The sequence below is a fragment of the Mustela putorius genome, unplaced genomic scaffold (assembly GCF_011764305.1).
Source record: "Mustela putorius furo isolate JIRA1106 unplaced genomic scaffold, ASM1176430v1.1 tig00000095_pilon_pilon_pilon, whole genome shotgun sequence".
NCBI lineage: Eukaryota > Metazoa > Chordata > Mammalia > Carnivora > Mustelidae > Mustela > Mustela putorius.
Genome location: NW_025421280.1, coordinates 27,800,438 through 27,823,281, shown reverse-complemented (window position 1 = coordinate 27,823,281; position 22,844 = coordinate 27,800,438). Strand labels below are relative to the sequence as shown.

Sequence of the window (22,844 nt, the reverse complement as noted above, 5' to 3'; positions counted from 1 at the left end):
CGCCTTCTTGCATTTGGGGACACTAGACAGCACTAAGCACTGTGCTTGGAGACTTTTTTCTTCTTTTCTTTTTTTTTTAGATTTTATTTATTTACTTGAGAGAGAGAGAGAGAGAGAGTACCAGTGGGGGAGGGGGGCAGAGGGAGATGGAGAAGCAGACTCCCTGCTGAGTGGAGAGCCCAGCTTGGTGCTCTATTCCAGGACCCTGAGACCATGACCCAGGCCAAAGGCAGCTGCTCAATTGACTGAGCCACCCAGGTACCCCTGGAGACCTTTTTTTAAAAAAAAGATTTTATTTATTTGACAGAGGTCACAAGTAGGCAGAGAGGCAGGCAGAGAGAGGGGGGGAAGCAGGCTCCCTGCTGAGCAGAGAACCCGATGCGGGGCTCGATCCCAGGACCCCGAGATTATGACCTGAGCGGAAGGCAGAGGCTTAACCCATTGAGCCACCTAGGTGCCCCCGGAACCCTTTTTAAATAGCAAAACTGCCATGCAAAAATGTGGAAAATGCCACTAGATGGACCATAGAAAGGTCGCTTGTGCACAGTCCAAGCTGATGTGAGATGGCGTCACACTTCAACGGGGGCCGTGTCCCTCGGTGATTCACATTTCCGGAACCCTGCTCTGTAGCGTGTCCCTGAGTGACCACGAAGGGCTACAAGCTTTGGCTTGAAGGTGGCAAATCAGTCTCGGCCCGCGGAACCCAACAAACACCGGGATCTGCGCATAATGGGGTGGGCCAATGTGTGAATGAATGATCCAGGGCTCACACCACTTTTCTCCCGCACCCCCGCATTTCTTCCTTTCCCGCTCTGTCCGCCCTAGGTCCCCGCAGCATCAGAGTGGCCCAGGTTCTGCTGATGTCAGGAACATCCCCGTATCTCTGTGGCTTAGAAAGGCTAAGGCTTCTTTCTCTTTTGTACTGGGTGCCGATGGTGGGGCAGCAACAGACTGCTGGTCACAGGCTCTGAGACCCGCCCAAAGGGGCTGCCCCTTCTCTGCTGTGACAGCATGGCCAGACTCAGGAAGCTCTTGCCCTGTCAGTGAGATACCCTGGATTAGAAGTGCCGCGTCAGAGCTCTGGTCACAGATCACCGGCCAGAACTCGCCCCACTTGGTCCCCCGCAGGGGTGTACCATCCATTCAGCCACTTGTGTCCTGTCCTGGTCTGGAGTCAGAGGGAAGCAGAATGGTTCTGTCCTGGACATCTGAGGGGAGAGACAGCAAGCTGTCCTGGACAGGGGGGCAAGGGGAAACTGAAAATATGCTCCCTCCCCCGTATAGCTCAGCTGCCTCGGGAAAACTAGGCCTTCGGTGCTGAGACATCTCCCCACCTCTCAGCTCTCTGGGCGCCTGTTGGTCCCGCCCAGGCAGCTCTGGCGCCAGCCCTGGAATCTGATCTGGCCGAGAAGCAAAGACTGTTTGTTCTCCCTGGTCACCCTCTTGGCCACCCTGAAACCAGCTCTGGATCACTTTCCAGGGCATCCGTGGGTGACCAGGGGCCCCCAGATGAGCCGTCCTGGCCCTGGATCTGACTGGACTTGCTGGTATTGCTAGGCCGATGACCCAGCAAAATCCCAACCCTCTGAGCCCCCTGGGGCCCGAGGACAGCATTGGGAAGTGCGTGAGGGTCACCTTGGAGCCTACTCGTGCACTTCTATCTTGGGCCACATCAACCCTGACTCCTGTGGCTGAGTTTACACCAGCTTGGGCTACAGAGGAGGGGGCCAAAGCTTTATCCCTCCTGCCTTTGGCTTGCTCCCACCTGAGACAGGTGACATAGGGCGAGATGAGGTCCCACCTCCCCTGCTCACTTGCTGGTGACGCTGAGCTGTGGCTTAGCCTCTCCATACCTCAGTTTCTTCATCTTTATAATGGGAATCTCAATGGGCCTTACCTCAGTGCAGCTCTGAGGGAGAACGCACTCATCCCTCCACGGCTCTACTGACATGCAGAAACACTTCCCAGCTCCAAAAGTTCTGCCCAGCTGAATGGTTTCTGGAGTGCAAAGTCCAAGCAGGTGCAGGAGGGATGCAACCCCAGCGGCCTCTGCTAGTGCAAAACCCGTGCTTCCTGTATTCAAATGTTGCTGAGCCCAGCTGTGGCCCCTACTGCTCTCTCCACCCCATCAGAGCACCCACCTGGGACAGATTCAAACGTCCCTTTGCCACCCGCCTTCAAGCCCCCTTCAGGGTTCTACCTCATCAGTCATCCTACCGGCTCTTGAACTTGATAGAAGTGTAATGCCCTCCTGAGTTCTCTTCTGAGTCTGGCTAATTCTGTTCAGTCTTCCCTCTCTGACATTTATCTAGGGTGTCGCCTGTATGAGTCATTCCTTTTTCTTCATTACTGAGTCCATTGCATGGATGTGCCAGTCTGTTCCCCTGCTCCCCTGCTGATAAACACCTGGATTGTCTTCCATCTGCGACCACTAAACAAAACCACCCTGGGTACTGTTGCCCATGTCTTTTGAGGAACGCGCACCCACTCCTGTTGTGTAAATGCCCCGAGTGGAGATCGTGGGTGGTAGGCGAGGCCTGTGTTCCGCTCTCAGAGTTGTAGCCACGCAGACTCCCAAGGCTGTTGTATCAGTTTACGCTCCCGCCCCCAGTGAATGAGTTTCAGCGACTCTGTGTCTTCACCAACACTTGGCATCGCAATTGCGTTAATTTTGGCCGTTGGTCTCGCCAGAGTTTGAGTTCCTTAGCTGTTCTGCAGTCTTGGCGGCTTAGAGATCCTAACTGAAAACAGCTGATTTGTGCTGTATGGAAAACACCCCTTTCTCATCTTGCTCAGACCCCTGCCCTTTTTAATTGTCTTCGGGCAGAGCCTGACGAGAATTTACGAGACATTAGGTAGTTTCTGAGATGGTTCCCAAAGACCATGGTGTCCCCGTGTTCAGACCCTTATAATCCCCTCCCTTGGGTAGGGCTGGACCTAGCAACTCACTTCTAACCAACCGAACATAGCAAGGTGGATAGGTGTCACTTCCATGATTAGGTTCTAAGCCAGTGGCTTCCATCTGGTTGCAGACTCTCTTGCTGGTTTTGCTAAAGCAGACTGGCTTATAAAGATATAAAGATGTATGATGGGACTGAGGGCAGCCTCTTACCAACAGCCAGAAAGGAACCAAGGCCCTTACTTCCGCAGCTTGGAGGGAATGGATGGACCCCTGCCAACAACCCCAAAGTGAGCTTGGAAGCAGATCCCACCCCTGTTGAACCCAGATTGCAGTCTGAAGGGGAGGTCTCAGTTGAGTCATGCCCCAGATTCCTAATCTCCAGAAACTGTCAGATAATAAATGCGTGTCATTTTTTTTTTTAAGATTTTATTTATTCATTGGGCAGACAGAGATCACAAGTAGGCAGAGAGAGAGGAGGAAGCAGGCTCCCCGCTGAGCAGAGAGCCTGATGCAGGGCTCAATCCCAGGACCCCAGGATCATGACCCGAGCCAAAGGCAGAGGCTTTAACCCACTGAGCCACCCAGGCGCCCCTAAATGCGTGTCCTTCTGAGCGGCTAACTTGGGAGGATGATTTGCAGCAAGAGCTAACAGATACAAACTCAAAGGATATTGAAGTTGGAAAGCAAGAGTGCTGGATTTTCAGATAGTATTTTTGTGATTATTGCTCCATTTTGTGATTATTGCTCAGTTTTGCATCTTGGGTGGTCTTCTGAGCCTTCTGAACACTTCTGAGCCTAAGGTCCAATTTGCACTGTACCTAGAACAGTCCTGAAATGGAGGGTTCATGAGGCCTTTTCCAAAACTCTTATTTCACCCAAAATATGTTTTAAAGTGTGTTCATAAAGTGTTCTCTGGAGAGTGCGTGTGTGGGGGGGGGGGATATGCCCCTTGTCATGCAGAGCAATTTCCTTCAAGGTGGCATCTGGCTTTCCATTCTAAATATCACAAGCACAGAGGACCCCAGCTCTGTCCTGCCACTTTCAGTAGATTGCATGTGCAGAACTAAAGAGAGACCAGTTGGATCCAGGGGACAACAACGGTGATGCTTGTGTGAATTACTCAGGGTATCCAAGCCATGGTGGGCAGCCAAAACTCAATAGTTCTTCTCAACCAGGAATAGTGTGGTTAAGTGTTTTCAGTATCCCCCAGTATGCCTGCTGTTGCAAAAATGCAACAAAGCTGGAACAGACACTCTCTGCCCCCACCTCCCTTTCACCCTCTTCATGTTTATCTCTTCCTGATGAATGTCATTCACAGAAAATACCTCCAACCTTTCTTGGGCCCTCCTTTGGCCACAAGAGTGTGTCCAGCTTGTGCACAGGGAAGACCAGAAGTGTGAGGGGTTAATCTCTCTAGAAGCAGCTCTCAGCCAATACCTGATGGGGTTCAGTGGATAAACACCCCAGGCCCAAGCCCCTGTGTGGGGACCACTCTGCTGTGTGTGCTCTATACTGTTTCCCAGGGGTCCCCAACAGCATGGAGCCTCAGTTGCCCACAGTACTATCTGCTCACTGGCGTCCCCGAAGGCCTCTGGGGGTTCCTGGGGTAATCTCCCATATAGACAAACCACATCCCTCAAATCCTCTCAAGGTCTAGTTCTCTCTTTTATTTTTATTTTTTTTTAAGATTTTATTTATTTCTTTGACAGCGAGAAAGATCACAAGAGGCAGACAGAGGGAGCGGGGGAAGCAGGCTCCCCACCCAAGCAGAGAGCCAGAGGTGGGGCTTGATCCCAGGACCCTGAGATCATGACCAGAGCCAAAGCAGAAGCCGAACCCACTGAGCCACCCAGGCGCCTCTCAAGGTCTAGTTCTGATGATCCCAATCCAAGGCAACATCTTTGAGAGATGTTGTCCACTTTCTAATCACACAGGATGCTGATAGCTGCTGGTTTTGCATGGCCCGTGGAATTAATGGAGACATCAATATCCTTTCTGATTTGGTCCTCATAGCTGTGTTTGGTAGAGTGGAGGAGGTTACCTTATTTTGTAAGGGAAACTAAAGTGGCAGGTCGCATGACTGTTTCCAGAGCCAGGTCTGTCCCAGCTCCTGGAGGACACAGAGCGACCTGAGCCTTTGGCTCCAGCCCCAGAATCAGCCTCATCCCCTCTCACCTGATTCTGGCCGAGATATGAGGATGCTCGGAGTCCCTTCCAGGGAACAGCTGGCAAGGTGGGGCAGGTTTCGACTGGGCTATGGGCAGCACTCCCAGCCGGCCTTCTAAGCTGAAACCTTGCATAGTTTTCAGGGCTCCTGTCCTGGGTCCCGTGAGGATGTGCAAGGGTCAGACGAGAGTGAGGCTAGTGAGCTCAAGAGGTACAACATTTAAGGAGCTCATTCTAGTTCAGGACCCCATCTGTACCTGCAGGAGCCTGAGAACAAGTGCCTCCTTAAATTTGTCTTGATTTAGGTGAAATTCACATAACACAGGATTCACCACTTGAAAGTGCACAATTCTCGGGGCTCTCTGCTCAGCAGGGAGCCTGCTTCCTCCTCTCTCTCTGCCTGCCTCTCTGCCTACTTGTGATCTCTGTCTGTCAAATAAATAAATAAAATCTATAAAGTGCACAATTCAGTTAGCATTTAGTGCACTGACAATGTGGTGCAAACATTACTCCTGTCTAATTCCAGAACATTTCTATCACCCAGAAAGGAAAGCCTGTCCTCATGAGCAGTCACTCCCCATGCCCCCCCACCCCCACCCCCTGAAAGCCACTGATCTGCCTCATCTCTATGGATCGACCTGTTCTGGATGTTTCATATATGTGGAATCACACACTATGTGGCCATTTGCGTGTGACTTCTTTCACTTGGCACGATGTTTCTGAGCTTCATCCATATGTAGCATAGGTCAGTGCTTTGTTCCTTCTCATGGCTGAGTTAATATTCCCGCTGGATGGATTCATCACATTTTTTACCCGCTTACCTGTTGATGGCCATTTGGGCTGTTTCCACCTTTTGGCAGGTGTGACTAGTGCTGCTACGAATATGCTTGTAGAAGAATTTGTTTGAAGACCTGTTTTCAATTCTTCTAGGTCTCCAGTTTTGCACCTGCACCCTAGGCCTGGCCCTGGAGATGAGGCTGAGGGGTCCAGCTTCTGGTTCCCCTGCCCAGTCCAGGAGATGAGGTGCTGCTCGCTGGCAGACAGCCATGGTCCTTCCTCCTCGTTCGCTTGTCCCACACCCCAGAGTCCCAGGGGACTGCCCCAGTCCAGGGGAGTCTCAGAAACAACAATTCCCAGTGTTTCTCAGGCACCTGCTGTGTTCTGGAACCCTCTGTGATGGGGTAATGAGGTTCCAGCCATGGCCACCATATGGCCTTATTTCCTGGGTCTCAGTTTCCCCATCTGTACATGGGGCTGTCCCAAAGATAAATCGAAGCCAGGAAAGTGCCTGGCACGCGTCTGCAGAACCAGGCATGTTATAATGATGTAACACTTATTTACTTATTTATTTCTAAAAGTAAGTTCTACACCCAACATGGGGCTTGAACTCATGACCCTGAGGTCAAGAGTCACACGCTCTACTGACTGAGCCAGCCAGGTCCCCTGACATTTATTCTTATTTGAACTTTTTCATTGATATTTATTGTGGTCCCCGAGAACCCATGCTTACTGGGTGCTCGCACGTGTCAGGCGCCACGTGGGACGTTCATGTGTGCTCTGTCCTCGCTCCATTCCACCAGCAAGGTCGTCTATGCATCTTACCAGCCACTCTGGGAGGAGGCAGCTGGAGCTGGAGTTGGTGGGCCACTCAGGTCTGGGTGTATCAGATCAGCAGGATTCCTGCTAGGGTCAGGCTTGAGGGACCAGCTCCCCCCCGCCCCCGAGTGCTGTCACCTGTCTGTCTGTTGGAAAGGGTCCTAGGGGAGCTTGAAATCACTTTGTGGCTGAGCCGTCTCCTTTCTCCCTGGGACTCAGAGTGCCTGTGTGGCTCAGGAAGGGATGCAGTAGGAGAATTCTGGGGACATCTGTCCGTTTGGGGTGAGTGGAGGCCAGGCATCCCCACTCCCAGTGCAATTTATGTGCATGAAGATTTGTGGGACATGGCTCCCCAACTAGGGTCTACAAGGAATAGACCCTTGCCCCCCACTTCTGCCTCCCCACCCTACTCCTGTCATCCCACCCATTACCCGAGGCCTGGGCTGGACCGCACATGTTTGGATGTGACTCGAGTGACAAAGGCGATAGCGAGGGTCAGAGTTTATTTGAGGGCTGCATGAGATGGGAATGGGGCCAGGGCCTCTGGAGATCCCTGGGGCTCTGAGTCATCCACTCTAAGCCTTGGCAGTTTTGTGAGCCCAAGAAAGTGGCCATCAACCCACCTTCTCCTGCCACCAGGGCACCCGACTGATGACGACACAGGTTGACATGCACTGAGGATCTACTGTGCACAGGCACCTGGACTGGCTTACACCAAGTCTCACAGGAGCCCTAGGAGGGGGAACTGCTTCTGGCCACATTTTATAAACAAGGAAACTGAGACACAGAGCAGCGAAACCCACAGCCAGAAGGCTGGGTCCAGCCGTCCATGTGCACCTGGGGCCCTACGGTGCTCTGAGCTCAGCACACACAGATTTCAAATGCTCACAGCCTGGAAGAAGTCGCAGAGTCTGAGACTTGCACTGTCAGCAGCATGGGAGTTACAGAAACCCGGTTCGAATCCTGACTCTGAAGCTCAGTACTGGCCATGGGACTCCTGGTGAGTCACTGCCCTTCTTTGGACCTCGGTTTCCTCATCTGTAAAATGGATGGAGACATTTAGAGAACCACTGTTTAAGCCCAACCCTCCCCTCCTGCATCTAACATCTGGAGAGCTACATTTTCCGGCTTCCTCTGCCCAGAGATGTGGCCATGTGACTCTGTTCTTGCCAATGAGGTATAAGCAGGAGGGTCCCAAGGCCTCCCGGGAAGATTTCCAGGTGCTGAGTGCCCCCTGGTCTCTGCCTTTCCCTCTGAGAGAGGAGATGAAGGCTGGAGCCCTGGCAGCCATTTTGTGACATGAAGCCACCTTGCAGACACAAGGCACGGATGCTGAGAAATCAAGTACTGCTACTGTGGCTGAGCCTGGACCTATCTTTACAGAGTCCTCTTCCTGCTGCCTGACACCAGGTCTCTATCCCTGATCCCTGGGTTCACACCAGTGTAGAGTCCTTCCCTGAGCCCCGTGACCGGTGGCCCAGCATGCTACGCATCTCATGGGTGACCCCTTCCCAGTGGCCCCTGCCAGCCGACAGTGTCCGGTGCAAGCGGGATAAAGGCAGGCTGCTCTCCCGGACTCCCCCCATGGCTGCAGGTGCTGTAGCAGTGACTGTGGGTCTGAGGGGGTCCCCAGGTTCTGGGCAGGATGAGTAGGGGGTTTGGTGGTGGGTACCCTGATGAGGCTGAGCCCTGGGGCTGGCCTTGGAGACTTCAGCAGGGCGGACAGGGTCGTCTTCAAAGTGTGGTGGGGACAGTTCATGGAGGCCACGGCGGGTGGCCCGGGCAGCTCGGAGCAGAGTGTGGGTCAGCGCCGCCACGAGGACCAGAGCACCCACTCCAAGGATGGAGGCGGCTGCTGCACCTGTCTCGATCTCAAAGAGCAGCAGGGCGTAGATGGACAGTGCTGGGGAAAGAAATGGCTCTCATTTACTTAGTCAACAAACGTTTGATCCCCAAGCTCTGGGAGAGCTCCCCCAAACAGAGGGCAGTCACAGAAACTTGTACACGATGGGCACATAGCTTAACTACCTAATCCTCTTACACCATCATCACATGCATTTTACTGTAAAATGGTGAATTTTATGTTATAAGTACTTGACCACAACTAAAACAACCCAGATCTCAGGCTTCCTGAATCCCGTGATTTAACTTTGAGTGAATCACAGCCCCTCTCTGGCCTGTTTGCCAGTCTCAACGAGATGGTTGGTGACCTGACCTTGAGGACCAATCTGTGCTAGCTTGTTGACTTGTCCAGCACCCAGTTGGCACCATTCTTTTTGATGAGGACTGTCCTGTGGACTGTAGGATATTTAGCAGCTTCTACCCACTTGATGCAGTAGCATTCTCCACCTTCCCTGTCATGACAACCCAAAATGTCTCCAGATATTGGCAAATGTCCCCTGGATCAGCAGAATCTGATCCCATTGAAAACCACCAGCTCAGTCCCTACCTTCATCCAGATCGTTAATGTAGGAGCACTGAGCCACCTCTCTGACATGTTGATGGGTATGGTGCTAGGCTAGGCCAATCAGAACATTGCTTCCCCTGGTTGTACTGATTGGGTGCAGGGCTATCACATGACCCAAGCCCAGCTAATCAAAGCGAGCCCTGGGGCTTTTGACTGGGCTGTGGGTAGGGAGGAATTTTCTTACTGCAGCAGCGGGGGAATTGGTCCAGGAGAAGCCCAGAGTGGACTGGAAGCCTTCTTGGCACTTTGCTGGCTGTCTTTATGCTTTCTCTGGCTCTGTACTGTTTGCTTTTTAGATGTCACACTGCATCATGTTCGACAGATTAAAGTGAGGCAAGGACTTCTTTTGCTCTAAACATTTTTGAAAAGGTTTTTAAAATTATTCTTTTGGCTCTGGCTAGCAACGAATGGATGATTGGGTGATTGGCTGGATGTGCTCGGGCATTCTTGCTGAGTGAGGTAATCTAACCTCAAAAGGAATCTAAATGGGAGCTCAACAAATTCTTAATTTAAAACTTAATGAGGCTGACACAGTTACCTTTTCCCCCCTCTTTGTGAGTTTCTTGTGTATTAGAATGAGGATATCTTATTCTCCAAGTCTCCCAATATATATATATATTTTTTTAGCCAGCCTGGGAAAGGGCTCAAGGTTGTAGGCATTGTATTGAAAGCACTTATAGATATCTTTTCCAGGGGATAGCAGGTGAAGAGGTGAAACAAGAGGCATTTCTGATTACCTTGTGGAGCACCTAGATCCATCTGCACCTGAGGCCAACCAGCCCGATCTTTACAGATACATGCGTCACCCCCTCCACTCTCCTTTTTAAAAAACTCACAGCTGGAGCATTTTATTAAGTCTAACAGCAAAAGTTATGCAGAGTTCCCTGTACTTTATATATCCATATATACCCTTATAGTCCCATAATGAACCCTAGGCTCACATCTCATAAATAATTTAAATATATCTCCTAAACTTCTATTTCTCTGTTGTAGAAATGAAAAAACAAAACAAAACAAAACAGACAGTAATAGCAAACCCCTTGTTTTTCATTCAGCTGAATATTTTCTTCTTCTAGTAAAACAGGTTGTTTATAGGACTGCCAGTGGTCTGTGTATGTTTCAGCCCTAGGTCTGCAGCACCATCAATGCATTTTCCAAGATTAGAATGATATATAAGATGTTGGGATGCTTGATGCTTTGATTACTTTACTGGCAAGTGTGAGTGAGAGGATGTTGATCTAAGAAAAGTTATCACGAGTCAGGGAAGGAAAGACAATGTGCTGTGTCCTTCTGGCACCCACACTTTTAATTTTTGTTATGTTTCATGTTATGGGATTTACAACTGCATTTCTGGTTTATAAAGCATTTTTTTTTTTAACCTAAGCCATTCTTGAGCTAGAGGTTCTGATATTTGTAACCAACAGCTTTTTACTAAGACCAACCCATGAAACACTATCTCCAAAAAAACACCAAGGACATGAAAGTTTTTGTTCAAACCAAAGGTAGGAAACTGAAGAATCAAAAATGTTCTGAAGACCACTACGACTTATGGAACCCCTACTGGGGTCAGATGCCATTCACAATCTTTCTCAGGGATTAACCCGGAATCCCCTTAGTAATTCTAGAAGGCAGGGAACTATGTATCCCCACTGTACTGATGAGGAAACCTGGACACAGAGGGAATCTGCCCAAGGTCCCAGAGCAAGAAAGTGTCAGAGCCAAGAGTTGAACACAGGCCGACTGGCACTGGAGCTGACTTCAGTTATGGGGCCACGACCCTTGGCCACCCCAGCCCAGGGCTCTACACCCAACATTCTATCCCCCAGCACGCACCTGCTAAGTAGACAGAGACCCCACAGCAGAAAAGGCCAAGGGCCACGTGTCTGAGGAGGCGGCAGTCATAGAGAAACCAGTCAGACCTGAGGGGGCAGCAGGAAGAGAATAGGCTCAGGTGGAGCTGGTGGGGGAAGGCCAGGGAGGCCCGAGATCTATGTAAGGACACATCCATCCACCCATCCATCCATCCATCCATCCACCCATCCATCCATCCATCCATCCATCCACCCATCCATCCATCCATCCATCCACCCATCCATCCACCCATCCATCCATCCACCCATCCATCCACCCATCCATCCATCCATCCATCCACCCATCCATCCATCCATCCATCCATCCATCCATCCACCCATCCATCCATCCATCCATCCATCTATCTATCTACCCATTCATCCATCCATCCAGGTACCACTACCATCTACACATCCCCATCGATTATTCAACCGTACAGCCACCCATCCATTCAATCAGGCTCTATTAATCCATCCAACCACTTACTGAAACAGCCACCATCTGTCCATCCATCCATTTGCCATTCACCACCCAACTACCCATCCGTCCTTCCAACCACCCTTTCATCCTTCACCCACCCATCCATCCACCATCCATCTCCCCCTCACTATCCATTGACCCAACCAACTATCCATCTGTCCATTCATCCATTCCTCATTCACCGCTCATCCATCCACCATCCTCTCCCCCTCTTCTATGGCCCATCCGTATACATCAGTCCATTCAAACATGCAACACTCACGAGGCAGCTGTTATGCACAGACACTAGCTGTGCACCTGACTTCCATTATTCTACAGACCATAAGCTCGTTTGGGAAGTAAAGAAACCAGGGCTAATTTGTTATCAGACATAGTAGAAACAGAGATTCCCAAGAGCTGAGACTGATGGAGGTCTTCGTTTTGAGCCTGGCACCATGCTAAGTGCTTCTGTTGTGTGCACTCTCCCTCCCTCCCTCCTGGAGGCTTAAGAAACAGAGGCTCTGAGAGCTTCCATTATCGTTCATCTCCCAGTGGTACAGCAGAAGTGGCCTCCTCCCCAGTCTCTCCACCACCTGACCTCATGCCCCCTTTTCCCACAGTGGCCGGAGGGGTTATTCCAAACTGAAGTCAGATATGCCCCTCCTTTCTCCCCCAACCCTCTCAGGCAGAGTAACCCTCAAAGTGTTCATCACAGCACAAGAAGAGCTACATGGTCCAGTTCCTGATTTCTCTGCCCTTATCTCCCTTATGTCTCCCCACGGCCACATCAATCACCTTGATCTCCCTCTAACACCCCAAGCACATTCCTGCCCCAGGTCCTTTGCACATGGTGTTCCTCCTGCCTGGATCACAGTCCTCCAGATCTTCTGCCTCCTTCCCTTCTTCAAGTCTCTGCTCAAGCCTCTGCTGATGGTCCCATTTCAACCCCCATTCTGCCCTCTTTCTTGGCATCACCCCATTTTCCTCCTTTCCCAGCATTCATCGTTACTTAATGTTATTTGTCTTGCCTCTATTTTCTACCCCATGAAGACAGGTCTGGGTCCACCTGGTTCCTGCTGTGTCCTCTACTCCTGGTTCTGGGCTCAGCCCCCTGAAGACACCCATGATTGGGTGTTTGTTGACTGACACATGAGTGTAGTTCAGCCCCCCTTGAGCTATGGAATGAATAGCGCACACTTTAGGTGAGATCTACCCCAGTGGTGAAAGTTCCCATCCATTCAAATCCATGGAATAGGGGACCCTGATTCTGGCTCCCCTCCCCCAGCATCCTGGAGGGGAACACTGGGAAGGTTCTTCGCTACACTCCCTGTCCCCTGACACCTGCCTCCACCAGTGCCCATGTTCCTGAGTTCAGCTGCCTGAGGAAGGATACCCACCCAGGACCAGAGCACAGGTTCTGGCTCTACCAGAAATAAGTTCAAATCTCCTCCACCCTCTTCCAAACCGGGCAGCCTAAAGAGATCAGCTTCCCCTGTGTAAGAGAGGCAGGAACACCAGCCTCGCAGGGGTCACTTGGCTAGTCCACAGAATGCGAAAAGCACATAGAGCTTAGGGTTCCCTCAATGATAAGCGCTGTCAACACTGGGGCCACCCGGCCCTGGGTCCCCAATAACCGCAGTTTCCACCTCTGTAAAATGGTGGGGGGAGTGCAGCAGTCGATGCACGCCCGATGGAGGGAGGGACGGAGGGAGGAAGAGATGAGAGAGGGGGTGGGGGATGGAGAGAGGGGAGGAAGAGAGGACGGGATGGAAGCAAGTAGAGGGGAGAGGGGACGCTCTCCCCCAACCTGAGGTCCCGACAGGGGCAGCGGCTCGCCTGGGCTTGCCCAGCCCCCAGTCGGGCCTCGGGGCGGAGGGGCCTGTCCTACCTGCCGGGGCCGGGCCCCCGCGCCAGCTCGGCGCCCAGGTGGCCGCAGAGCGCCGCTAGCAGAAGGCAGGTCAGGCCCAACACCAGGGCGAGCGCGGCGAGCGCGGCGGCCAGCGGCAGCAGCGCCCCGGCCGCGTCCTCGGGCAGCCCGGGGCCGGCGCCCAGCTCCGGGCCGAGCCCGTCGACGCGCAGTCCCCGAAGCTCGGCGCGGCCCGCCTGCAGCTGGAACAGCAGCTGCGCTCCCAGTGCCGCCAGCACGGCCGCCGGGATGCCCAGCAAGGTCATCGCGGCCAGCACCCGGCCGCCGTACGACCGGGCCATGACTGGGGGTCTGTGAGCCGGGGTGGGGGTGGGGGGCGGTCGAGGAAAAAAAGAGATTTTAGCGGGGCAGGGGAGTTGGGCTGGCGTCCAAAGGTCCCCAGGAGTTCCGAAGGGGGCGGGACCGCAAGGGGTATCTGAAAATTGAGGGGCCGAAGAGGGATTGGTGTGCAGATCGCCGTGGGGATGAGGAAGCTCTGCGAAAACTTGGGTCAAAGTCTTTCCCCTCCCTCCAGGGACCCTGCGGGCGCCCCCTCCCGGTCTCCAGGTCCTGGCCGGGCGGGGCCGGGGCGGGGCGGGGCTAAGAAGGGACAGAGGCGGCCCCAAGACAGGAATGGGCTCAGTGGCTGGATCCCCGGAGCCCTACAAGCCCCTAAACTCATTAAAGGGACCGCTACACCGCCCACTGCCCGAAGCACCTGTTTCATTGCTTTAAAAAAAAAAAAAAAAAGAAAAGAAAAGAAAAAAGAAACTTGAACGAATTTTTAAATAATTCACTCTGATACTCGGTCTCTTTACCTGCGGCGCTTGCAGTTGGCTGCGATTTCCCCTCCGTTCGACCTTCTTTTAAGGCTTTGCCGAAATGTCGCCTCCTGGGCGAGGCCCTTTGGCGGCCGCGGCTTGAGCAGGCACCCCTGTCTTTTGCTGTTCGACTTTGTTCCTCCCAAGGCCCGTAGTTTTGGTTATTATCTATTTATTTTTAATTTTAAACATTGAGGTGAGATTTACATGACATAAAAGAAACCATTCCGAAGTGAACAGTCCAGTGGTATTTAGTACATACAGTGTTGTGCAAACAGCATCTTCGTCTGGTTCTGGAACATTTTCATCATCCCCAAAGGAGACCCCATCCCCTTCCCCTAAGCCCTGGCAACCGCTGATCTGCTTTCTGTCTCTGGATTTGCCTGTTCTGGACATTTTATACAAATGGAGCCAGAGCCTATATGACTTCCGGTGTCCCGTTTCTTTCACTAACGTTCATCTACATTGTACCGTGTATTAGTTCTCCGTTCCTTTTAGGGGCTGAAGAGTATCTCACTGATGGATGGACCACATGGTGTTTATGCATTTGTCTGTTGAGGGGCATTTGGTTTTTTTCCCACCTTTTTTTTTTTTTTAAGATTTTATTCATTTTATTTGACAGAGATCACAAGTAGACAGAGAGGAAGGCAGAGAGAGAGGAGGAAGCAGGCTCCCCGCTGAGCAGAGAGCCCGATGCGGGACTCGATCCCAAGACCCTGAGATCATGACCTGAGCCGAACCCACTGAGCCACCCAGGCGCCCCTTTTTCCCACCTTTTAGCTGTTGTGAATAGTGTTGCTGTGAACACGCACACGGTTATTTATTTGAGTCTCTATTTCTTTTGGGTTTATACCTGGAGTGGAATTGCTGGTAATTACGGTCCTTCTGTATTTATCTTATGGAGGAACCTCAGACTGCTTTCCACAGCAACCTGCACCCTTTTACCTTCCCACCAGCAATGCCCGAGGGCTCCACTCTCTTCATTTCCCTGCTAACATTCATTACGCCCTGGGTTTTCATTATAGCCATCCACTGGGCGTGAAGTGGGATCTCACCGTGCCTTTTTTTCCCCCCTAAGATTTTATTTATTTATTTGACAGACAGAGATCACAAGTAAGCAGAGAGGCAGGCGGTGGGTGTTGTGGGGGGGGGGAGCAGGCTCCCTGCTGAGCAGAGCCCCATGGGGGACCGTGGGATCATGCCCTGAGTCGAAGTCAGAGGCTTAATCCACTGTGCCACCCAGGAGCCCCTCACCGTGCTTTTGATTTGCATTTCCCTAAGGGCTAAGGAGGCTGAGCATCTTTTCGTGGGTTTGGTCTTTTGTGCATCTTCTTTGGAGAAATGCCTCTTCAGGTCCTTTGCTTAGTTTTGAATGGGTTTCTTGTCTTCTTGCCACGCCCCCCCCCCCCCCCCGCCTCCCACCCTGCGGCACTTTACCTCTCTGCTGGTGAGTCCGAGGGCCCCCTGCTGGGGGGGGGTGGCGCTGCTCCCGGACGCCACGACGTCTGCCTCGAGTGTCCCCTTCTGTGACCCCTTAGAGTCTGGGGCGGTAACTCCTCTGGAGGTCGCAGCCCCGAATCCCCACTCGCGAGCTCCCCGCGGGGGTCAGAAGAGCTCCCCCGCCCCGCCGCCCTCCGCCCCGCTCTTCTGCTCCGGCGGGCTCCCGCTCCCGGGGCCGCGCTTGCCCCGGGCGGTCTGGTCCACGCGGTACTTGCAGCGGCGCAGCGGCTCGGTGAGGCTCCGCGGCGCGGGGTCGTCCAGGTCTTCCGGCTGCAGGAAGCTGCGGTCCAGCAGCTCCGCCGCCTCCTGCCAGTTGGCGAAGCAGGCGGGGCCCAGGCGCCGGATCTCGTCGGTGGCATCGTGGGTGAGGACGTCCCCGCTGGGCTTGAGCACCACGACAGCCGGCAGGCGCTCCACGGAGAAGCGGCGCCCGAGGTCCCTGTGGGGCGGGCGCGTCAGTCGGGTCGGAAGCCGGTCCCGATCCCGAGCTGGGGAGCCACCCCCATCCCCAGGACTCACGGAGCGCCTTCCGTGTGCACGGTGTGCGCTGGGGGCGCCCGGGGACCTGGCCAGACCTCAGTGGCCTCTGCACTGTGTCTCCAATACCTCAGACAAGCTACCACCTCATATATTTCATGTCATGTCATGTCATGTCATGTCATATATTATAATTGTATATGTTATAACACATCACAACATGCACTATGCGGGACATACGCTAAAAAACGTATACTGGGGCGCGTGGGTTGTTCAGTTGGTTAAGCGTTTGCTTTGTGCTCAGGTCATGATCCCATGGTCCTGGGATCCAGCCCAGCGCCCAGCGTTGGGCTCCCTGCTCAGTGACGCCTGCTTCGCCCTCTCCCACTCCTCCTGCTTGTGTTCCCTCTCTCTGTCAAATAAATAAATAAAATCTTTTAAAAAAAGATAAAAAGTAAAAAATACACTAAAAAATGACTCATTGTTGATGTGAAATTTGTTTTTGTATTTTATCTGGGAACTCTGTGTGTGTGTGTTCCTGTGTGTATAGGGTGGCGAGAAGGGGGTAGGGAATGGCTCACTCTCTGTCCAGACACCTAAGCCACCCAGAGTAGGCTTTGTCCAGAGGACCCTGTGTCACACGAGGTCAGCAGGTCCGAGTTTGGCTCTGACACAACCTCACAGCTGACATTTCTGCCCTGGGAAGGAAAATGTTGCCACTTTGCAGGAAGGATTCCCCTCAGCAGCAGAGAGGGCAGAAGGAGGAAGCAAATGTCCTAACTCTGATAATGGTGGGTGGAGAATGATGGTCTCTAGAAACTTCCAACTTGGGGAGCAAAATTAATGAAGTCAGTCAAGTGTCAGAAGCCTGTGATTCGCTTTCAGATGGTTCCTTGCAAACTTCCCGTGTGTGTAGATAAAGCAGACATGGCCAGGTGCCAACGAGTGCTGTGGATTTCACTGCATGCTTCTTCCAACTTGAGAGATCTTGGAAATTTTTCATCATGAAAAGTTGAAGTTTAAAAAGAAGGAAAGCCAGGGCGCCTGGCTGGCTCAGTTGGAGGAGAGTGTGACTCTTGATTTCGGGATTGTGAGTTCGAGCCCCATGCTGGGTGTAGAGATTACTTAAAAATAAAATGTTAAAAAGAAATTTTTAAACTAAAAAAAAAAAAGGAACGCCTTCCTGCAGAAAAGGGGAGGGTCCTAAGACAGCCATGAGCTGTAGCATGGTTCATTGGGCAACTGGGTACACCACCTCTCTCTCAGCTCCGATGCCCTCCTGCCTGGCTCCCAGCTACTCTGAGGATCATATCCACTCCCGTTAAGATGGAGACCATGGTGCTGCTCTGCATGGTGCTTGCAGACCTCTCCTATCGCTTACTTTTTTTTTTTTTTTAAGATTTTATTTATTTATTTGTCAGAGAGAGAGAGAGAGAGAGCATAAGCAGGGAGAGCGAGAAGCAGACTCCTGGCTGAGCACAGAGCCCAACGTGGGACTTGATCCTAGGACCCACATCGTGACCCCAGCCAAAGGCAGACATTTAACCTGCTGAGCCACGCAGGCATCCCTCCCATCTGTGATTGCTTACCGTTCCCTGAACTGCTGCTCTTTCTCTGATGGCCTCTTCATCTGTGCTGTGCCCTCTGCCTGGGAACCCTTCCCTCTCCTCACTCTTTCCTATCCTCCCTGGCCTTGGGGGTCTCTTTTTAAAAACACTTCTTCAAGGAACCATTCCCTGACCCCAAACCTCAGCAAGATCTCCCCATTATATTTCCACATGGCATCCTCCCTTTGTCCTCTGGACCATTACTGCAGTTTCTTATTATATATGTGTTTGAGTCTTTGTGTCACATCTGTCTCCCATCTAGGTTGTAAGCTCCTTGGGAGCTAAGTAGAAACGGGCATACGTAGCCCCTTAGGTGGTCCCCTCCCCACCCCATCTGGGGATAGACTGGCACACAGGACGCGCTCATTAATTCCAGCTGGAACAGAGGGAACAATAAATAAAAACGTCACTTTCAGCAGAAATATCTCCTCCTCCAGGAAGCCCTCCCTGACCTCTTCTCCCACCTCACCTCCTCAGGTCATCCTCGAAGGGCAGGAAGAGCCACTTCTTTGGCATGTCCCTGAGGAACAGATCCTGCTGCTCCTCTGTGGGATCCTGGGACACGTACACCAGAGCCAGCTGGGCTGCCCGCAGCACGTAGAACTCATCTGTGAGCTTTACGAAGAAGTCCCTGAGGATAGGTGCGAAGGCTTGACACTGTGGGCAGGACCCAGAGCCGAAGAAGAGAAGCACCAGCCGGTTCTCCAGCCTGCGACTGAGCTCAGCCTCCGTGTCCAGCTCATCCTGGTCACTGTTATTGCGAATCAGGACACGGCCGGAGAACAGGGAGGCCATGGCAGCCTTGGCTGGGAGCTGGGGACACGGCGGAGGGACTTTGTGTGGCCCTGGGTCTGCTGGCTGGCGGCTGGCCCAGGATTAGGTATCTTTAGGAGGCCAGTTTAGGACCTCACTAATCTGCTTAAACTTCGACCTGATTCTGTGCTGCCTTTGAGGGTAGGGGCAGGCTGCCCAGGGGCTCCTTCCCGGAAGAAATCCATTAAGAAAAAGTACAGGATTGCAAAGGAAAACAGTAATCCTGACATATGGGTGTGAAAATATCTTATTAAGTTGTGATGTAAAATATACGAGATTCTTCATGAATTCAATGTGTTAATTGTGGTTCACCTGGGCTCTACAAATGATTGTGATTTCTACTGTGATAAATGGTATTTTGAAGTGTCTGCCTGCAATGGCCAGGATGTGATGTGAAATTATCTTTGATTTCCATGGCAGTCAAAGTCACAGGGCTGGCTGATACCTGCTTTGACAGGACATGAAAAACATCCCACCTTCCAGTTAAGTGTAAAATTTAATGGGAAACTTGTTAAAATGGACGCGGGAGGCCAGGAGGGGGCGCTCTCACCATACCAGCGGTCAGTTACCGGAAGACGGGTCAGTTTCAGAACTTTGGTAGAAGAATCCAGAGGAAAGAATGATCAATTGTAGCTCCCAACAGGAAAAGAGGGACATTGCAGCCACCCCTGCAACTCAGCCAATTAGCCATCATCACCCTGAACTGCTTTTCTCCATTGGACTTTCCTTCAAAACAACCCCTCCCAAGTTCCTCCCTTCTTCTCCATAAAATAACCTTCATCTTCTTTATTGAAAGAGGCTTCGGTTTTTGCTGTAGTTTGCTTTTCCCGAATCATCCCAAATTCTGTACTATTCCCAAATAAACTTATTTTTGCTAGCTGACTTTATTTTTAAGGTCAACAGAAGTTAATGAAAATAAATGTGGGGTTTTTCCCCTACACCCTCCTGAATTCAGTGGGGACAGCCCACCTTAAGATCCCTTGGTGTGTAAGGTTGAAAATCATGGCCACAAGCATTTGCAGTCCCCTCTCATCAAGAATTGGAAACTAGTTCCCCTTTCCTTGAATCTGGGTCAGCTTCATGACTTGCTTTGACCAAGAGAATGTGGTGCGAGGTCTGAGTTTGGAGGATGTGTCTTATCCTCGCTTGTCATTTTCATTCTCTTAGAAGGCTGCCTTCAAAACCCCTGTGTGAGGAAGCTGACCTTGCCCAGAGGTTGACAAAGCTTTTCTATAAAGGGTCAGATAGTAAATACTTTTGGATTTGTGGGCCATAGGGTCTCTCTCTTTTTTTTTTTTTTTTTTTTTTTTTAAGATTTTACTTATTTATTTGACAGACAGAGATCACAAGCAGGCAGAGAGGCAGGCAGAGAGAGAGAGAAGGAAGCAGGCTCCCCGTTGAGCAGAGAGCCTGATGCGGGGCTCGATCCCAGGACCCTGGGATCATGACCTGAGCCGAAGGCAGAGGCTTTAACCCACTGAGCCACCCAGGTGAGCTGGGCCATAGGGTCTCTTGCAATTTCGAATTCTGCCACTGTCTTGCAAAAGTAGCTCTGGACGATCGATATGTATATGAATTTATGTGTCTGGGTTCCAATAAGACTCTATTTACAGACACTGAAGTTTGAATTTCATAAAATTTTTGCATGTCATGAAATATTACTGTTGATTTCCTTCAACCATTCCTAAATGTAAAAACTATTCTCAGCTTCTGGCAAGCCAGATCTGGCCAGTGAGTTGTATTTGCAGACCTCTGTTCTAGCCTATTGGATAAGAGGCCACACGGAGGTGTTGACCTTAAAATTAGAAGAGTCAATTATTTTACCAACAAAAATGGGCTTGTTCAGGAATAGCAGAGAATTGCAATTCACGGGAAGCAAACTACGGTAAAAACCACAGGCTTGTCCAACAAACAAAAGAGAGGATTTTATGGAGAAAGAGGAAGTTGGGAAGGGTTGTTTTGAAGGGAAGTCCGCTGCGGGGAACCAGGAGTTTGGGCTGATGATGGTTTCTCATTGGCTGATGCTTGGATAGTCAACTGGATAGTCCTTATAGGACGTGCAATGTCCACCTTTTCCTGTTGGGTGCATTAAATGATAATTCCTTCCTGTTGATATTTCTGTTTAGGGTCTGTAATTGACATTTCTTCCTGTAATTGAAATGCGGTGGTACCCGCAGGAGACCTCCCCCTTCTGGCCTTCAACTGCATTTCAGGAAGGTTTCCCTTTATTAATTTTCACCAAGGCGAGCTAGATGCTCACAGGAGAGCCAGCTCCAATTGCTACACACCTGATCTTCCAGTCCAGCCACTGGCAGATTGTAGCAGATTGCCTGAGCCAGCCAAGTCCAGCAGAGGGACTGCCCAGGCAACCTATGGGGTCCCCAAAACAGTTGATCCCTGTTGTATACCCACTCCAGTTTGGGGTGATTGGTTATGATTTGTTACACAGCAATAGCTAACTAGTACACCAGGTCTAGAGGATTTTTTCCAGGCGTAGGAAAACACTAGAGACTTTGAAAGACACTTCACATTGGCTTTAAACAATAAGAAAGAATGGGGCTCGCGGATGGCTCAGTAGGTTAGGCATCTGACTCGATTTCAATTCAGGTTTTGATCTCAGGGTGGTGAGACTGAGCCCCGTTTTGGAGTCTCTCTCTTTTTCTCTTCCTCTGCCCCTCCTGCTCATGCATGCATGCTCTCTCTCTCTCTCCAAAATATAAGTAAAAAATAAAAATAAATAAAATAAAAAGGAAATCACAAAGTCCACATTCTCCAGATTTAATTCATGTTGTCAAGATTTTGTGAACGGGCTCATTCCTAATGTGTCCTTGTTATATTCTGCTTAGAAATGATTTCCGGGTCAGATTTTCCTCAGCCTACCAGAACCCCAGGAAGTCCTGCCGTGTTGTGAATGCAAGATGCACTGGGAGCATAGTGATCTCAGTAATGGGGGACTCTCCTCTAATCTTTATAGGGTGCCAGGCTCCTGTTCTCCGAACAGCCCTGCCAGGTTTGTGCGAGTTGATTCCATCGTACAGGTGCAGCATAGAGCCTCAGAGAAACAGATTGTCAAAGCCAAGTCACCCAGTGAATGATGTGTGGTGGGGGCGGGGCAGGGGGAAGTCACCCAATGAGTGATGTGTGTGTGTGTGTGTGTGTGTGTGTGTGTGTGTGGTGTGCTGCACTGCGGAGCCAAGTCCAACTTGATTGGGGCTTTCGTTTCTCCAAGCATTTCCAAAACTGCCGCATCCTTGACATTCGGGGCTAGATCATTGTTTGTGGTGCAGGCTGTCCTGTGTATTGTAGGATGCCTAGCAACACCCCAGCCTTGATCCGCAAGATGCCAGCAGCAACCCTTCCCGTTGTGACAATTAAATATGACTCCAGACATGGCCCGGTGCCCCCAGGGGGTAGTTGAGAGCTACTACTCTAATCTTTTGTTCTGCTGTAGTGGGTTGAGTGGTGGCCCCCAAAGTGATATGTCCAAGTCCTAAACCCAGAATCTGTGACTGTTGCCTTATTTGGAAACAGGGTCTTTGCGGATGTAATTAAGAATCTCAAGACGAGATCATTCTGGATTATGTAGGTAGGTCTTCAATCCAATGACAAGTGTCCTTATAAGAGACGAAAGACGGGGCATCTGGGTAGCTCAGTCATTAAGCATCTGCCTTTGGCTCAGGTCATGATCCCGGGGCTCGGTGGGGAGCCTGCTTCTCCCTCTCCCTCTCCCACTGCTTGTGTTCCTCTCTTGCTGTGTCTGTCTCTGTCAAATAAGTTAAATCTCAACAAAAAAAAAAAAAAGGGAGAGAGAGAGAGACCGAAGAGGAGACACACAGAGGCAGAAGGCCATGTGGACGTGAAGCAGAGACCGGAGTAATGTGGCCATAGCCAAGGAACGCGTGGATCCTCCCCTAGAATTACAGAGGGACTATGGCTGTTCACACTTGAATTTCAGACTTCTGGCTTCCAGAATTGTGAGAGAATAAATTTCTGTTGTTTTAAGCCAGCTGGTTTGTGGTACTTCCTTAGGGCAGCAGAGGAAACTCACCCCTGCTTGTGGCGGGCACATGACTTGAGCAGAGAGACACTGTTCACTCCCACGGGGCTCATGCTCTCTTTACAGTGAAACCCCCAAGCTATGATCATCCACTATTTTACTTTTAATGTATGCTTCATTTTTCTCCTTCCGGAAAGTCCTAAGAACTCCCTTTGCTGTGGCCTGCAGCCCCTTGTGGTTGCCTTGGGGAGGGAGATGCATGACTGCCTGTGTCCCTATACC

At 51.2% G+C, this 22,844-nt stretch overlaps 2 protein-coding genes across 3 annotated transcripts; both read right to left on the bottom strand.

Annotated features, from left to right (window-relative positions):
* Positions 1-7,152: 7,152 nt before the first annotated feature.
* TMEM221 (transmembrane protein 221) lies at positions 7,153-13,915 on the bottom strand. 2 transcript variants are annotated; one of them, XM_045081917.1, is made up of 4 exons: positions 13,330-13,909; positions 10,965-11,050; positions 8,337-8,567; positions 7,153-7,702 (listed from the first exon to the last, which is right to left on the bottom strand). In XM_045081917.1, the coding sequence occupies exons 1-4, from the start codon at positions 13,647-13,649 to the stop codon at positions 7,641-7,643; spliced, it is 699 nt and encodes a 232-aa protein (XP_044937852.1). In that variant the 5' UTR covers positions 13,650-13,909; the 3' UTR covers positions 7,153-7,640. The 2 variants fall into 2 exon arrangements, with proteins under 2 accessions (XP_044937852.1, XP_044937847.1); XM_045081912.1 differs by having other exon boundaries at positions 7,153-8,567; positions 13,330-13,915.
* A 1,692-nt stretch (positions 13,916-15,607) lies between these two features.
* Positions 15,608-18,547, bottom strand: NXNL1 (nucleoredoxin like 1). Its single transcript, XM_004761026.3, has 2 exons — positions 18,222-18,547; positions 15,608-16,107 (listed from the first exon to the last, which is right to left on the bottom strand). Exons 1-2 carry the CDS (start codon positions 18,545-18,547, stop codon positions 15,774-15,776), a joined length of 660 nt encoding a protein of 219 aa, XP_004761083.1. The 3' UTR covers positions 15,608-15,773.
* Positions 18,548-22,844: the final 4,297 nt, after the last annotated feature.

What these genes read in the sequence shown, in the direction of transcription:
- TMEM221 (XM_045081912.1), bottom strand. Translation starts at nt 13,649, where the DNA reads ATGGCCCGGTCGTACGGCGGCCGGGTGCTGGCCGCGATGACCTTGCTG. An exon ending in CGGGGGCCCGGCCCCGGCAG is followed by an intron (nt 11,051 to 13,329) that starts GTAGGACAGGCC and finishes CTGCCCCCTCAG; the next exon opens with GTCTGACTGGTTTCTCTATG. An exon ending in GGTCTCTGTCTACTTAGCAG is followed by an intron (nt 8,568 to 10,964) that starts GTGCGTGCTGGG and finishes TTCTTTCCCCAG; the next exon opens with CACTGTCCATCTACGCCCTG.
- NXNL1 (XM_004761026.3), bottom strand. Translation starts at nt 18,547, where the DNA reads ATGGCCTCCCTGTTCTCCGGCCGTGTCCTGATTCGCAATAACAGTGAC. An exon ending in TTCGAGGATGACCTGAGGAG is followed by an intron (nt 16,108 to 18,221) that starts GTGAGGTGGGAG and finishes CCCGCCCCACAG; the next exon opens with GGACCTCGGGCGCCGCTTCT.